The sequence below is a fragment of the Heptranchias perlo genome, unplaced genomic scaffold (assembly GCF_035084215.1).
Source record: "Heptranchias perlo isolate sHepPer1 unplaced genomic scaffold, sHepPer1.hap1 HAP1_SCAFFOLD_1058, whole genome shotgun sequence".
In the NCBI taxonomy this organism is placed as follows: domain Eukaryota; kingdom Metazoa; phylum Chordata; class Chondrichthyes; order Hexanchiformes; family Hexanchidae; genus Heptranchias; species Heptranchias perlo.
The window spans coordinates 2,000-20,651 of NW_027138278.1; the positions used below are offsets into that span (position 1 = coordinate 2,000).

Genomic DNA, 18,652 nt, shown 5'->3' on the forward strand with positions numbered 1-18,652 from the left:
CCACAGTCCCTGGTGCCGGGGATATTTACTCCCCACAGTCCCTGGTCCCGGGGATATTTACTCCCCACAGTCCCTGGTCCCGGGGATATTTACTCCCCACAGTCCCTGGTCCCGGGGATATTTACTCCCCACAGTCCCTGGTCCCGGGGATATTTACTCCCCACAGTCCCTGGTCCCGGGGATATTTACTCCCCTCAGGCCCTGGTGCCGGGGATATTTACTCCCAACAGGCCCACACAATCTCAAATAAAAATAAACCATGTCCAGGACTCACCGAGTCACAGAATCCAGCCTGGATGTGCAGGGAGCAGTTATTGGGACAGAGCTCCGACCCACAGTCAGGCCCAGTCTGGCCAGGTTTACACACACAGTACCCTCTCTGACACAGCTGGCTGGCACTGCAGGTGGGCAGGCAGTTGTTGACCGTGTAGATGGCATTGAAACCCTCCATGGGCAGACCCACTGCCTGCGAGATATTTGCTTCAAAGTAAACGGTGAGGACACCTGCCATAAATCAAGAGAGTTAATGTGGCAGAGACACCCTCACAACGGTGATCGATCTGATACCGAGCACTCTCCCCGTTACAGACTCTCTGATACCGAGCACTCTCCCCGTTACAGACTCTGATACCGAGCACTCTCTCCGTTACAGACTCTCTGATACCGAGCACTCTCTCCGTTACAGACTCTCTGATACCGAGCACTCTCTCCATTACGGACTCTCTGATACCGAGCACTCTCTCCATTACGGACTCTCCGATACCGAGCACTCTCTCCGTTACAGACTCTCCGATACCGAGCACTCTCTCCGTTACAGACTCTCCGATACCGAGCACTCTCCCCGTTACAGACTCTCCGATACCGAGCACTCTCTCCGTTACGGACTCTCTGATACCGAGCACTCTCTCCGTTACAGACTCTCTGATACCGAGCACTCTCTCCGTTACGGACTCTCTGATACCGAGCACTCTCTCCGTTACGGACTCTCTGATACCGAGCACTCTCTCCATTACGGACTCTCTGATACCGAGCACTCTCTCCTTTACGGACTCTCAGATACCGAGCACTCTCTCCGTTACAGACTCTCTGATACCGAGCACTCTCTCCGTTACAGACTCTCCGATACCGAGCACTCTCCCCGTTACAGACTCTCCGATACCGAGCACTCTCTCCGTTACGGACTCTCTGATACCGAGCACTCTCTCCGTTACAGACTCTCCGATACCGAGCACTCTCTCCGTTACAGACCCTCTAATACCGAGCACTCTCTCCGTTACAGACTCTCTGATACCGAGCACTCTCTCCGTTACAGACTCTCCGATACCGAGCACTCTCCCCGTTACAGACTCTCCGATACCGAGCACTCTCTCCGTTACGGACTCTCTGATACCGAGCACTCTCTCCGTTACGGACTCTCCGATACCGAGCACTCTCTCCGTTACAGACTCTCCGATACCGAGCACTCTCCCCGTTACAGACTCTCCGATACCGAGCACTCTCTCCGTTACGGACTCTCTGATACCGAGCACTCTCTCCGTTACAGACTCTCTGATACCGTGCACTCTCCCCGTTACAGACTCTCTGATACCGAGCACTCTCTCCTTTACAGACTCTCTGATACCGAGCACTCTCCCCGTTACAGACTCTCTGATACCGAGCACTCTCTCCGTTACAGACTCTCTGATACCGAGCACTCTCTCCGTTACAGACTCTCCGATACCGAGCACTCTCTCTGTTACAGACTCTCTGATACCGAGCACTCTCTCCGTTACAGACTCTCTGATACCGAGCACTCTCTCCTTTACAGACTCTCTGATACCGAGCACTCTCCCCATTACAGAATCTCTGATATCGTGCACTCTCTCCGTTACAGACCCTCTAATACCGAGCACTCTCTCCGTTACAGACCCTCTAATACCGAGCACTCTCCCCGTTACAGACTCTCTGATACCATGCCCTCTCCCCGTTACAGAATCTCTGATACCGTGCACTCTCCCCATTACGGATTCTCTGATACCGAGCACTTTCTCCATTACGGACTCTCCGATACCGAGCACTCTCTCCGTTACGGACTCTGATACCGAGCACTCTCTCCGTTACAGACTCTCTGATACCGAGCACTCTCCCCGTTACAGACTCTCTGATACCGTGCACTCTCCCCGTTACGGACTCTCCGATACCGAGCACTCTCTCCGTTACAGACTCTCTGATACCGAGCACTCTCTCCGTTACGGACTCTGATACTGAGCACTCTCTCCGTTACGGACTCTCCGATACCGAGCACTCTCCCCGTTACAGACTCTCCGATACCGAGCACTCTCCCCGTTACAGACTCTCTGATACCGAGCACTCTCCCCGTTACGATCTCTGATACCGAGCACTCTCCCCGTTACGGACTCTCCGATACCGAGCACTCTCTCCGTTACGGACTCTCCGATACCGAGCACTCTCTCCGTTACAGACTCTCTGATACCGAGCACTCTCTCCGTTACGGACTCTCTGATACCGAGCACTCTCTCCGTTATGGACTCTCCGATACCGAGCACTCTCCCCGTTACAGACTCTCTGATACCGAGCACTCTCCCCGTTACGGACTCTCTGATACCGAGCACTCTCTCCGTTACGGACTCTGATACTGAGCACTCTCTCCGTTACGGACTCTCCGATACCGAGCACTCTCCCCGTTACAGACTCTCCGATACCGAGCACTCTCCCCGTTACAGACTCTCTGATACCGAGCACTCTCCCCGTTACGATCTCTGATACCGAGCACTCTCCCCGTTACGGACTCTCCGATACCGAGCACTCTCTCCGTTACGGACTCTCCGATACCGAGCACTCTCTCCGTTACAGACTCTCTGATACCGAGCACTCTCTCCGTTACGGACTCTCTGATACCGAGCACTCTCTCCGTTATGGACTCTCCGATACCGAGCACTCTCCCCGTTACAGACTCTCTGATACCGAGCACTCTCCCCGTTACGGACTCTCTGATACCGAGCACTCCGTTACAGACTCTCTGATACCGAGCACTCTCTCCGTTACGGACTCTGATACCGAGCACTCTCTCCGTTACAGACTCTGATACCGAGCACTCCGTTACAGACTCTCTGATACCGAGCACTCTGTCCGTTACGGACTCTCTGACACCGAGCACTCTCTCTGTTACAGACTCTCTGATACCGAGCACTCTCTCCGTTACGGACTCTCTGACACCGAGCACTCCGTTACAGACTCTCTGATACCGAGCACTCTGTCCGTTACGGACTCTCTGACACCGAGCACTCTCTCTGTTACAGACTCTCTGATACCGAGCACTCTCCCCGTTACAGACTCTCTGACACCGAGCACTCTCCCCGTTACAGACTCTCTGATACCGAGCACTCTCTCCGTTACGGACTCTCTGACACCGAGCACTCTCTCCGTTACGTCCCTCATGTTAACTGAGGAACGTTTGGATGAAATACCTGAGACGGCCTCCACTGTGATGGGCCGATCTCGACCGTTTCCACAGAACGCACCCATCAAATTGGGGTCGGAGTAGATGGAGCTGTCGGGCCGGGAATCGATGAGGAATTCTGGGATCCCATCGAAGACATACACATAATTTTGCTAAAATAAAAGACGTGAAAAGCAGCATTCAGTACAAAGATTGACGGAGAGAAGGTGCCTTCCCCATCCCACCCTTCCCTCTCCACCCCCTCCCCATCCCCCCGCACCCCTCCCTCTCCTCCCCCACCCCTCCCCATCCCCCCTCTGAGAGGCTCCCACACTTGCCCCACACTTGATCCTGATGTCTGCTCTGATCGTAAGGCTGATGACTGGACAGATTGTCTTTGTCTGACAGGACTGCAGAGATTCAGAGGTAGACAGCACCCACAGGCAGTAGGCCTGCCCAGTCGAGGAAATCCCACTGCCCCTCATGGACCCCAGGGCCGAGGACGAGATGTTCTTCAACAGGATTCGACCGACACACTCGAGGTAACACGTTCCATCGTCCCTGTAAACCAACGGGCAGTGATCAGCGGCAGTCTCCACCCAGGGTCCACCCCTAATCCCACCGCCCCTCCACCCGGGGTCCACCCCTAATCCCACCGCCCCTCCACCCGGGGTCCACCCCTAATCCCACCGCCCCTCCACCCAGGGTCCACCCCTAATCCCACTGCCCCTCCACCCCGGGTCCAAACTGAGCTATCATAGAATCGTAGAAAGTTACGGCACAGAAGGAGGCCATTCGGCCCATCGCGATGACCGAAAAAGAGCTATCCAGCTTAATCCCACTTTCCAGCACTTGGTCCGTAGCCCTGTAGATTACGGCACTTCAGGTGCACATCCAGGTACTTTTAAATGAGTTGAGGGTTTCTGCCTCTCCCACCCTCTCAGGCAGTGAGTTCCAGACCCCCACCACCCTCTGGGTGAAAACATTTCTCCTCAGCTCCCCTCTAATCCTTTTACCAATCACTTTAAATCTATGTCCCCTGGTCACTGACCTCTCTGCTAAGGGAAATAGGTCCTTCCTATCCACTCTATCTCGTCCCGTCATAATTTTATACACCTCAATTAAATCTCCCCTCAGCCTCATCTGTTCTAAAGAAAACAACCCCAGCCTATCCAATCTTTTCTCATAGCTAAAATTCTCCAGTCCTGGCAACATCCTCGTAAATCTCCTCTGCACCCTCTCTAGTGTAATCACATCCTTCCTGTAATGTGGTGACCAGAACTGTGCACAGTACTCAAGCTGTGGCCTAACTAGTGTTTTATACAGTTCCAGCATAACCTCCCTGCTCTTATATTCTCTGCCTTGGATAATAAAGGAAAGTATTCCATATGCCTTCTTAACCACCTTATCTACCTGTCCTGCTACCTTCAGGGATCTGTGGACATGCACTCCAAGGTCCCTCACCTCCTCTACACCTCTCAGTATACTCCCATTTATTGTGTATTCCCTCGCCTTTTTTGCCCTCCCCAAATGCATTACCTCACACTTCTCTGGATTGAATTCCATTTGCCACTTTTCTGCCCATCTGACCAGTCCATTGATATCTTCCTGCAGTCTACAGCTTTCCTCCTCACTATCAACCACACGGCCAATTTTTGTATCATCTGCAAACTTCTTGATCAAACCCCCCACATTCAAGTCCAAATCATTAATATGTATCACAAAAAGCAAGGAACCCAGTACTGAGCCCTGCGGAACCCCACTGGAATCTGCCTTCCAGTTGCAAATACACCCGTCGACCATTACCCTTTGCTTCCTGCCACTGAGCCAATTTTGGATCCAACTCGTCACTCTCTCTTGGATCCTATGGGCTTTTACTTTTTTGACCAGTCTGCTACGTGGGACCTTGTGAAAAGCCTTGCTAAAATCCATGTAGACTACATCAAATACGCTACCCTCATCAACCCTCCTTGTTACCTCCTCAAAAAATTCAATCAAGTTCTTTGCTCCAAGGAGAACAACCCCAGCTTCTCCAGTCTATCCACTTAACTGAAGTCCCTCATCCCTGGAATCATTCTAGTAAATCTCTTCTACACCCTTTCTAAGGCCCTCACATCTTTCCGAAAGTGCAGTGCCCGGAACTGGATACAATACTCCAGTTGTGGCCGAACCAGTGTTTTATAAAGGTTCATCATGACTTGCCTGCTTTTGTACTCTATGCCTCTATTTATAAATTGTAAACAATTTTACAACACCAAGTTATAGTCCAGCAATTTTATTTTAAATTCACAAGCTTTCGGAGGCTTCCTCCTTCGTCAGGTGAACGATGTGAAATCCATCACCATCACCGGCATCTCCACATGTATTTATAAAGCCCAGGATCCCGTATGCTTTTTTAACCACTTTCTCAACCTGCCCTGCCACCTTCAAAGATTTGTGCACATATACCCCCTGATCTCTCTGTTCCTGTACCCCCTTTAGATTGTGCACTTCTCTGCATTAAATTTCATCTGCCACGTGTCCGCCCATTCCACCAGCCTGTCTGTATCCTCTTGAAGTCTATCACTATCCTCCTCACTGTTCACTACACTTCCAAGTTTTGTGTCATCTGCAAATTTTGAAATTGTGCCCTGTGCACCCAAATCCAAGTCATTAATATATATCAAGAAAAGCAGTGGTCCCAGCACCGACCCTGGGGAACACCACTGTACACCTCCCTCCAGTCCGAAAAACAACCGTTCACCACTACTCTCTGTTTCCGGTCACTTAGCCAATTTCATATCCATGCTGCTAAAGCCCCTTTTATTGCATGGGTTTCGCCCCACCGTCCCGACCCCCAACCCCCACCCCTGGGTCCACGCCCAGTCACCCACCACACCCCCACCCGAGTCCACGGTCAGGAGGGGCCGCTTGCCTTGTGATTCTCCTGGGTTCTGGGATTAAGGATTCTCCCGGGGTTCAGGGAGAGGGGGCTGATTACAACGTGTGTCTCTCACGAGTCAGGGAGAGGGGGCTGATTACAACGTGTGTCTCTCACGAGTCAGGGAGAGGGGGCTGATTACAACGTGTGTCTCTCACGAGTCAGGGAGAGGGGGCTGATTACAACGTGTGTCTCTCACGAGTCAGGGAGAGGGGGTTGATTACAACGTGTGTCTCTCACGAGTCAGGGAGAGGGGGTTGATAGATGTCACATTACTTCACCTTACCGTGGGTCCCCATAATAACCATCGACACATTTCTGGCAGTGCTCCCCCTCCGTGTGCTCGGTGCAGTAACAGCTGCCTGTACTCCCATCGCAGTATCCCATGGAGCTCACACCATGGCCATTACAAGCACACTGACGACAGCCATCACTTCCAGTGGCGTTGCCATAACTACCGGCTCGGCACGACTCACATTGATCCCCCATTGTCCAATCTAGGAGAATCAGAGTGAATTAATGTCAATGGGGAGGGAGAGAGCAAAAGACTGGGGGGGGGCGGGGGCGGGAGACGGGAGGGGGCGGGGGCGGGAGACGGGTGCGGGGGGCGGGTGCGGGGGCGGGAGGCGGGAGACGGAAGGGGGCGGGAGACGGAAGGGGGCGGGGTGGGAGACGGAAGGGGGCGGGGGCGGGAGACGGAAGGGGGCGGGAGACGGAAGGGGGCGGGAGACGGAAGGGGGCGGGAGACGGAAGGGGGCGGGGGGGCGGGGGGGCGGGAGACGGAAGGGGGCGGGAGACGGAAGGGGGCGGGAGACGGAAGGGGGCGGGAGACGGAAGGGGGCGGAAGACGGAAGGGGGCGGGAGACGGAAGGGGGCGGGGGCGGGGGCGGGAGACGGAAGGGGGCGGGGGCGGGAGACGGAAGGGGGCGGGGGCGGGAGACGGAAGGGGGCGGGGGCGGGAGACGGAAGGGGGCGGGGGCGGGAGACGGAAGGACAGCGATCGTCGAGGGTCGGGGAGTGGCTGGTTCCCGTGGGCCAGCTGAGTCGAATGGATAGAGATGGTGAGAGCGACTGGCTGAATTACCAAAGCCTTACCTAGGCACAGGTCACAGTTGCCGATCCCGGTGAGACAGGTGCTGTGGAAGTGACAGCCACAATCGATATCGCACTCAACTCCAGTCTGGTTGAGGGACGTCGTGTCTGAGGTCCAGCCCAAGTCACAGATACAGGAGTAATGGGGGGGCCCACTGCAGCTTCCGTGTGTACAGTCATTGTAACATCTGAGAGAAACAAAGAGAAACAGCCTGACTCCGGTCTGTAATACAACAGGGAACAAGGTCCACAGGGCAATCCTGGTATTCTGAGACTGTACCGTGTGGGGTCGAGCCTGACACACGGTTTCGATCAGGTGGTTGGGATTCTGCAGAAAGCTCAGGAAGGTGTGGGTGTCAGGTTAATGCAATTTAAGAAGCACCAAAGGGTTTGTGTAAGAATTATCGCTGGTTTGGAGCCAATGTGTCTCCGTTTCAGCTGTTATCATTCTGTTGGGGTGTGATGTTTATAACCGCACAGAAGTGTCTTATCTTCTACATAAACAGACAGACTCCAGTGAGATGGAGGGAATGTAGTGCAGTGTTACCATCTACTGGGGTCATCAGATCTGACAAAAAGATCACCGGTATTTTATCCTCCTCCACTGTGAAAACAGTTGCAAAGTACTTGGTTACTAAATCTGCCATTACCTTGCTGTCTATTAACCACAGTGTCTGTCTTTAATGGGCCCACAATTCCCTTACTTTGAAAATATTTAAAACAACTTCTACTGTCAGCATTTATACATGCAAGTTTTTTGACATACTGTCCCTACTGACCCCGCCCTCCGTGACCCCCCTCCACTCCACTCCCCAACCCTCCACTCCACTCCCCGAGCCCCTCCCCTCCCTGACCTGGGCCCTCTCTCACGGTGGGGGTGGGAGCGAGCTGGTGTACAGACACCACTCCCTGTACTCACGTTTTGTTACAGTAGGTGCTGCCGTCCCCAGCGAACCCTCGCTGACAATGGCACTCGAAGGATTCGAAGGTGTTCTTGCAGGTGGCAAACGAGTTGCAGTTGTCCATTTGGAGCCGACACTCATCGATGTCGGGACAGACCCCGTAGGACCAGCTGGCTGGGTCGCTCACTGACAGGTTGTAAAGGCCCACGATTGCAGTCGAGCAGTTCTCAAACCCTCGGAGTCTCGAGAAATCTCCAGGCAAACACCTGAAAAATAGGCGCATCAGACAGACACCAGACACCCCTAATCACCGAGACACACACATCAGACAGACACCAGAAACCCCTAATCACCGAGACACACACATCAGACAGACACCAGAAACCCCTAATCACCGAGACACACACATCAGACAGACACCAGACACCCCTAATCACCGAGACACACACATCAGACAGACACCAGACACCCCTAATCACCGAGACACACACATCAGACAGACACCCCTAATCACCGAGACACACACATCAGGCAGACACCAGACACCCCTAAACACCGAGACACACACATCAGGCAGACACCAGACACCCCTAATCACCGAGACACACACATCAGGCAGACACCAGACACCCCTAATCACCGAGACACACACATCAGACAGACACCAGACACCCCTAAACACCGAGACACACACATCAGGCAGACACCAGACACCCCTAATCACCGAGACACACACATCAGGCAGACACCAGACACCCCTAATCACCGAGACACACACATCAGACAGACACCAGACACCCCTAATCACCGAGACACACACATCAGACAGACACCCCTAATCACCGAGACACACACATCAGACAGACACCAGACACCCCTAATCACCGAGACACACACATCAGACAGACACCCCTAATCACCGAGACACACACATCAGACAGACACCAGACACCCCTAATTACCGAGACACACACATCAGGCAGACACCAGACACCCCTAATCACCGAGATACGCACAGACAGACACCAGACACCCCTAACCACCGAGACACACACATCAGACAGACACCAGACACCCCTAATCACCGAGACACACACATCAGACAGACACCACCAATCACCGAGACACACACATCAGACAGACACCAGACACCCCTAATCACTGACACACACATCAGACAGACACCACCAATCACCGAGACACACACATCAGACAGACACCAGACACCCCTAATCACTGACACACACATCAGACAGACACCACCAATCACCGAGACACACACATCAGGCAGACACCACCAATCACCGAGACACACACATCAGGCAGACACCAGATACCCCAAATCCCTGAGACACACACATCAGACAGACACCAGACACCACCAATTACCGAGATACGCACATCAGACAGACGGGCACCAGACACCCCTGAGATGAATATAGAAATAGGAGCAGGAGTCGGCCATTCGGCCCCTCGAGCCTGCTCCGCCATTCAATCAGATCATGGCTGATCTTCGACCTCAACTCCACTTTCTCGCCCGATCCCCATATCCCTTGATTCCCCTCGAGTCCAAAAATCTATCGATCTCAGCCTTCAACATACTCAACGACTGAGCATCCACAGCCCTCTGGGGTAGAGAATTCCAAAGATTCACAACCCTCTGAATGAAGAAATTCCTCCTCATCTCAGTCTTAAATGGCCGACCCCTTATCCTGAGATTATGCCCCCTAGTTCTAGACTCTCGAACCAGGGGAATCAACCTCTCAGCATCTACCCTGTCAAGCCCCCTCAGAATCTTATACGTTTCAATGTGATCACCTCTCATTCTTCTAAACTCCAGAGAGTATAGGCCCATTCTACTCAATCTCTCCTCACAGGACAACCCTCTCATCCCAGGAATCAATCTAGTGAACCTTCATTGCACCCCCTCTAAGGCAAGTATATACTTCCTTAGATAAGGAGACCAAAACTGTACACAGTACTCCAGGTGAGGTCTCACCAAAGCCCTGTACAACTGTAGTAAGACTTCCTTACTCTTGTACTCCAACCCCCTTGCAATAAAGGCCAACATACCATTTGCCTTCCTAACTGCTTGCTGTACCTGCATATTAACTTTCCGTGATTCGTGTACAAGGACGCCCAAATCCCTCTGAACACCAACATTTCTTAGTCTCTCACCTTTAAAAAATATTCTGTTTTTCTATTCTTCCTCCCAAAGTGGATAATTTCACATTTCCCCACATTATACTCCATCTGCCACCTTCTTGCCCACTCACTTAATCTGTCTATATCCATTTGCAGACTCTTTGTGTCCTCCTCACAGCTTACTTTCCCACGTAGCTCTGTATCGTCAGCAAACTTGGATACATTACACTCGGTCCCTTCATCTAAGTCATTAATATAGATTGTAAATAGCTGAGGCCCCAGCACTGATTCTTGTGGCACCCCACTAGTTACAGCCTGCCAACCTGAGAATGACCCGTTTATCCCTACTCTCTGTTTTCTGTCCGTTAACCAATCCTCTATCCATGCTAATATATTACCCCCAATCCCATGAGCTCTTATCTTGTGTAACAACCTTTTATGTGGCACCTTATCGAATGCCTTTTGAAAATCCAAATATACAACATCCACTGGTTCCCCTTTATCTACCCTGCTAGTTACATCCTCAAAAAACTCTAATAAATTTGTCAAACACAATTTCCCTTTCATAAAACCATGTTGACTCTGCCTAATCATATTATGATTTTCTAAGTACCCCGTCCTTAATAATGGATTCCAGCATTTTCCTGACGACTGATATCAGGCTCTGTTTCTCTCTCCCTCCTTTCTTGAATAACGGGGTTACATTTTCTACCTTCCAATCCACCGGGACCGTTCTAGAATTTAGGGAATTCTGGAAGATCACAACCAATGCGTCCACTATCTCTGCAGCCACCTCTTTTAGAACCCTAGGCTGTAGGCCATCAGGTCCAGGGGATTTGTCGGCTTTTAGTCCCCTTAATTTCTCCAGTACTTTTTCTTTACTAATATTAATTACTTTAAGTTCCTCACTCTCATTAGCCCCTTGGTTCCCCACTATTTCTGGTGTTTTTTGTGCCTTCTATTGTGAAGACAGATACAAAATATTTGTTTAATGTCTCTGCCATTTCCTGATTCCCCATTATAATTTCTTCTGTCTCAGCCTCTAAGGGACCAATGTTTACTTTTGCTGCTCTCTTCCTTTTTACACACTCGTAGAAGCTCTTACAATCCGTTTTTATATTTTTTGCTAGTTTACTTTCATATTCTATTTTCTCCCTTTTTATCAATTTTTTGGTCATCCTTTGCTGGTTTCTAAATCTCTCCCAATCCTCAGGCTTACTGCTCTTCTTGGCAACATTATAAGCCTCTTCTTTTAATCTAATACTCTCCTTAACTTCTTTAGTTAGCCACGGATGGATCACTTTTCCCGTAGAATTTTTATTCCTCAATGGAATGTACATTTGTTAAGAATTATGAAATATTTCTTTAAATGTTTGCCATTGCTTATCTACCATCATATCCTTTAATCTAATTTCCCAATCTACCTTAGCCAACTCGCCCCTCATACCTATATAATTGTCTTTGTTTAAGTTTAAGACTCTATTTTCGAACTTAAGAACGTCACTCTCAAACTCAATGTGAAATTCTATCATATTATGATCACTCTTCCCCCGAGGATTCTTAATCACCAAGACATGCGCATCAGACAGACGAGCACCAGACACCGCTAATTACAGAGAGACGCCGTCAGGCAGACAGACGGGCGCCAGACACCGCTAATTACAGAGAGACGCGCGTCAGACAGACAGACGGGCACCAGACACCGCTAATTAGAGAGAGATGTGCATCAGTCAGACAGACGGGCACCAGACACCGCTAATTACAGAGAGATGTGCATCAGTCAGACAGACGGGCATAAGGCACCGCTAATTACAGAGAGACACGCATCACACAGACAGATAGGCACCAGACACCGCTAATTACAGAGAGACGCGCATCAGTTATACAGACACCGCTAATTACGGAGAGACGCGCATCAGTCAGACAGACGGGCACCAGATATCGCTAATTACAGAGACACGTGATTCAGACAGACACCAGTAATCAGAGAAAAGGACATCAGACAGGCAACAGACACCACTAATCACTGAGACACGCGCATCAGACAGCCCCACCCACCCAATGACGGACCCCCGACCATTACCTGCCGATGGTGGGATTGTCGGAGTTTCCACACCAACCACATTCGAAGTTTTGTAGACAGTCTTTGCAGGTGAGGAAGCGGGCACAATCCATACACTGGCTCACAGAGTGAACACTGGAAATAGGGACAGGTCACTGGTTAATACACTGGCTCAGAGTGAACACTGGAAGCAGGGACGGGTCACTGGTTAACACACTGGCTCACAGAGTGAACATACTGAAGAAAAGACATACTTGCTCTCGAGGCAGTACAAAGAAGGTTCACTCGGTTAATCCCGGGGATGAGGGGGCGGACATATGAGGAGAGGTTGAGTAGATTGGGACTCTACTCATTGGAGTTCAGAAGAATGAGAGGCGATCTTATTAAAACATATAAGATTGTGAAGGGGCTTGATCGGGTGGATGTGGTAAGGATGTTCCCAAGGATGGGTGAAACTAGAACGAGGGGGCATAATCTTTCAAAACTGAGATGAGGAGAATCTTCTTCACTCAGAGGGTGGTAGGTCTGTGGAATTTGCTGCCCCAGGAAGCTGTGGAAGCTACATCATTAAATAAATTTAAAACAGAAATAGACAGTTTCCTAGAAGTAAAGGGAATTAGGGGTTACGGGGAGCGGGCAGGAAATTGGACATGAATTTAGATTTGAGGTTAGGATCAGATCAGCCATGATCTTATTGAATGGCGGAGCAGGTTCGAGGGGCCGATTGGCCTACTCCTGCTCCTATTTCTTATATTCTTATAGGGACAGGTCACTGGTTAACACACTGGCTCAGAGTGAACACTGGAAATAGGGACAGGTCACTGGTTAACGCACTGGCTCACGGAGTGAACACTGGAAACACTGTACAGGTCACTGGTTAATATACTAAGTCTTCACAATGTTTAAAATTATTCAACCGTCACCAGAGCCGCTGTAATATGTGCAGAGTGTGCACTCTCTCCCCAGAGGGACACACCCCATGTGCAGAGTGTACACTCTCTCCCCAGAGGGACACACCCCATGTGCAGAGTGTACACTCTCTCCCCAGAGGGACACACCCCATGTACAGAGTGTACACTCTCCCCCCAGAGGGACACACCCCATGTGCAGAGTGTACACTCTCTCCCCAGAGGGACACACCCCATGTACAGAGTGTACACTCTCTCCCCAGAGGGACACACCACATGTACAGAGTGTACACTCTCTCCCCAGAGGGACACACCCCATGTACAGAGTGTACACTCTCTCCCCAGAGAGACACACCCCATGTACAGAGTGTACACTCTCTCCCCAGAGGGACACACCACATGTACAGAGTGTACACTCTCCCCCCAGAGGGACACACCCCATGTGCAGAGTGTACACTCTCTCCCCAGAGGGACACACCACATGTACAGAGTGTACACTCTCTCCCCAGAGGGACACACCCCATGTGCAGAGTGTACACTCTCTCCCCAGAGGGACACACCCCATGTGCAGAGTGTACACTCTCCCCCCAGAGGGACACACCCCACGTACAGAGTGTACACTCTCTCCCCAGAGGGACAGACCCCACGTGCAGAGTGTACACTCTCTCCCCAGAGGGACACACCCCATGTACAGAGTGTACACTCTCTCCCCAGAGGGACACACCCCATGTACAGAGTGTACACTCTCCCCCCAGAGGGACACACCCCATGTACAGAGTGTACACTCTCTCCCCAGAGGGACACACCCCATGTGCAGAGTGTACACTCTCCCCCCAGAGGGACACACCCCATTTACAGAGTGTACACTCTCTCCCCCAAGAGGGACACACCCCATGTGCAGAGTGTACACTCTCTCCCCAGAGGGACACACCCCATGTGCAGAGTGTACACTCTCTCCCCAGAGGGACACACCCCATGTACAGAGTGTACACTCTCCCCCCAGAGGGACACACCCCACGTGCAGAGTGTACACTCTCTCCCCAGAGGGACACACCCCATGTACAGAGTGTACACTCTCCCCCCAGAGGGACACACCCCATGTACAGAGTGTACACTCTCTCCCCAGAGGGACACACCCCATGTGCAGAGTGTACACTCTCCCCCCAGAGGGACACACCCCATTTACAGAGTGTACACTCTCTCCCCCAAGAGGGACACACCCCATGTGCAGAGTGTACACTCTCTCCCCAGAGGGACACACCCCATGTGCAGAGTGTACACTCTCTCCCCAGAGGGACACACCCCATGAACAGAGTGTACACTCTCCCCCCAGAGGGACACACCCCATGTGCAGAGTGTACACTCTCTCCCCAGAGGGACACACCCCATGTACAGAGTGTACACTCTCCCCCCAGAGGGACACACCCCATGTACAGAGTGTACACTCTCTCCCCAGAGGGACACACCCCATGTGCAGAGTGTACACTCTCTCCCCAGAGGGACACACCCCATGTACAGAGTGTACACTCTCTCCCCAGAGGGACACACCCCATGTGCAGAGTGTACACTCTCTCCCCAGAGGGACACACCCCATGTACAGAGTGTACACTCTCCCCCAAGAGGGACGCACCCCATGTACAGAGTGTACACTCTCCCCTCATTGGGACACACCCCATGTACAGAGTATACACTCTCTCCCCATTGGGACACACCCCATGTACAGAGTGTACACTCTCTCCCCATTGGGACACACCCCATGTACACAGTGTACACTCTCTCCCCAGAGGGACACACCCCATGTACAGAGTGTACACTGTCTCCCCAGAGGGACACACCCCATGTACAGAGTGTACACTCTCCCCCCAGAGGGACACACCCCATGTGCAGAGTGTACACTCTCTCCCCAGAGGGACACACCCCATGTACAGAGTGTACACTCTCTCCCCAGAGGGACACACCACATGTACAGAGTGTACACTCTCTCCACAGAGGGACACACCCCATGTACAGAGTGTACACTCTCTCCCCAGAGAGACACACCCCATGTACAGAGTGTACACTCTCTCCCCAGAGGGACACACCACATGTACAGAGTGTACACTCTCCCCCCAGAGGGACACACCCCATGTGCAGAGTGTACACTCTCTCCCCAGAGGGACACACCACATGTACAGAGTGTACACTCTCTCCCCAGAGGGACACACCCCATGTGCAGAGTGTACACTCTCTCCCCAGAGGGACACACCCCATGTGCAGAGTGTACACTCTCCCCCCAGAGGGACACACCCCATGTACAGAGTGTACACTCTCTCCCCAGAGGGACACACCCCATGTACAGAGTGTACACTCTCCCCCCAGAGGGACACACCCCATGTACAGAGTGTACACTCTCTCCCCAGAGGGACACACCCCATGTGCAGAGTGTACACTCTCCCCCCAGAGGGACACACCCCATTTACAGAGTGTACACTCTCTCCCCCAAGAGGGACACACCCCATGTGCAGAGTGTACACTCTCTCCCCAGAGGGACACACCCCATGTGCAGAGTGTACACTCTCTCCCCAGAGGGACACACCCCATGTACAGAGTGTACACTCTCCCCCCAGAGGGACACACCCCATGTGCAGAGTGTACACTCTCTCCCCAGAGGGACACACCCCATGTACAGAGTGTACACTCTCTCCCCAGAGGGACACACCCCATGTACAGAGTGTACACTCTCCCCCCAGAGGGACACACCCCATGTACAGAGTGTACACTCTCTCCCCAGAGGGACACACCCCATGTGCAGAGTGTACACTCTCTCCCCAGAGGGACACACCCCATGTACAGAGTGTACACTCTCCCCTCATTGGGACACACCCCATGTACAGAGTGTACACTCTCTCCCCATTGGGACACACCCCATGTACAGAGTGTACACTCTTTCCCCAGAGGGACACACCCCATGTACAGAGTGTACACTCTCTCCCCAGAGGGACACACCCCATGTACAGAGTGTACACTGTCTCCCCATTGGGACACACCCCATGTACAGAGTGTACACTGTTTCTCTAATGGGACACACCCCATGTACAGAGTGTACACTGTCACCCTATTGGGACACACCCCATGTACAGAGTGTACACTCTCTCCCCAGAGGGACACACCCCATGTACAGAGTGTACACTGTCACCCTATTGGGACACACCCCATGTACAGAGTGTATACTGTCGCCCTATTGGGACACACCCCATGTACAGAGTGTACACTGTCTCCCCATTGGGACACACTCCATGTACAGAGAGTACACTCTCCCCCCAGAGCGACACACCCCATGTACAGAGTGTACACTCTCTCCCCAGAGGGACACACCCCATGTGCAGAGTGTACACTCTCCCCCCAGAGGGACACACCCCATTTACAGAGTGTACACTCTCTCCCCCAAGAGGGACACACCCCATGTGCAGAGTGTACACTCTCTCCCCAGAGGGACACACCCCATGTGCAGAGTGTACACTCTCTCCCCAGAGGGACACATCCCATGTACAGAGTGTACACTCTCTCCCCAGAGGGACACACCCCATGTGCAGAGTGTACACTCTCTCCCCAGAGGGACACACCCCATGTGCAGAGTGTACACTCTCTCCCCAGAGGGACACACCCCATGTACAGAGTGTGCACTCTCTCCCCAGAGGGACACACCCCATGTACAGAGTGTACACTCTCTCCCCAGAGGGACACACCCCACGTACAGAGTGTACACTCTCTCCCCAGAGGGACACACCCCATGTGCAGAGTGTACACTCTCTCCCCAGAGGGACACACCCCATGTGCAGAGTGTACACTCTCTCCCCAGAGGGACACACCCCATGTACAGAGTGTACACTCTCCCCCCAGAGGGACACACCCCATGTGCAGAGTGTACACTCTCTCCCCAGAGGGACACACCCCATGTACAGAGTGTACACTCTCCCCCCAGAGGGACACACCCCATGTACAGAGTGTACACTCTCTCCCCAGAGGGACACACCCCATGTGCAGAGTGTACACTCTCTCCCCAAAGGGACACACCCCATGTACAGAGTGTACACTCTCTCCCCAGAGGGACACACCCCATGTACAGAGTGTACACTCTCCCCCAAGAGGGACACACCCCATGTACAGAGTGTACACTCTCCCCTCATTGGGACACACCCCATGTACAGAGTATACACTCTCTCCCCATTGGGACACACCCCATGTACAGAGTGTACACTCTCTCCCCATTGGGACACACCCCATGTACACAGTGTACACTGTCTCCCCAGAGGGACACACCCCATGTACAGAGTGTACACTGTCTCCCCAGAGGGACACACCCCATGTACAGAGTGTACACTCTCCCCCCAGAGGGACACACCCCATGTGCAGAGTGTACACTCTCTCCCCAGAGGGACACACCCCATGTGCAGAGTGTACACTCTCTCCCCAGAGGGACACACCCCATGTACAGAGTGTACACTCTCCCCCCAGAGGGACACACCCCATGTGCAGAGTGTACACTCTCTCCCCAGAGGGACACACCCCATGTACAGAGTGTACACTCTCTCCCCAGAGGGACACACCACATGTACAGAGTGTACACTCTCTCCCCAGAGGGACACACCCCATGTACAGAGTGTACACTCTCTCCCCAGAGAGACACACCCCATGTACAGAGTGTACACTCTCTCCCCAGAGGGACACACCACATGTACAGAGTGTACACTCTCCCCCCAGAGGGACACACCCCATGTGCAGAGTGTACACTCTCTCCCCAGAGGGACACACCACATGTACAGAGTGTACACTCTCTCCCCAGAGGGACACACCCCATGTGCAGAGTGTACACTCTCTCCCCAGAGGGACACACCCCATGTGCAGAGTGTACACTCTCCCCCCAGAGGGACACACCCCACGTACAGAGTGTACACTCTCTCCCCAGAGGGACACACCCCACGTGCAGAGTGTACACTCTCTCCCCAGAGGGACACACCCCATGTACAGAGTGTACACTCTCTCCCCAGAGGGACACACCCCATGTACAGAGTGTACACTCTCCCCCCAGAGGGACACACCCCATGTACAGAGTGTACACTCTCTCCCCAGAGGGACACACCCCATGTGCAGAGTGTACACTCTCCCCCCAGAGGGACACACCCCATTTACAGAGTGTACACTCTC

The 18,652-nt window shown here is 52.5% G+C and overlaps 1 protein-coding gene across 1 annotated transcript in view; it reads right to left on the reverse strand.

The window, feature by feature from the left end:
* Window positions 1-202: 202 nt before the first annotated feature.
* Window positions 203-18,652, reverse strand: part of LOC137307589 (multiple epidermal growth factor-like domains protein 8) — a 54,040-nt gene continuing 35,590 nt past the window's right edge. The window contains exons 20-26 of the mRNA XM_067976878.1: window positions 12,582-12,695; window positions 8,371-8,619; window positions 7,455-7,639; window positions 6,646-6,856; window positions 3,778-4,000; window positions 3,468-3,612; window positions 203-504 (exon numbers count right to left, since the gene is read on the reverse strand). Of these exons, the coding sequence (XP_067832979.1) occupies window positions 218-504; window positions 3,468-3,612; window positions 3,778-4,000; window positions 6,646-6,856; window positions 7,455-7,639; window positions 8,371-8,619; window positions 12,582-12,695 (1,414 nt within the window). The 3' untranslated portion in view covers window positions 203-217. The remainder of the gene's footprint in view (window positions 505-3,467; window positions 3,613-3,777; window positions 4,001-6,645; window positions 6,857-7,454; window positions 7,640-8,370; window positions 8,620-12,581; window positions 12,696-18,652) is intronic.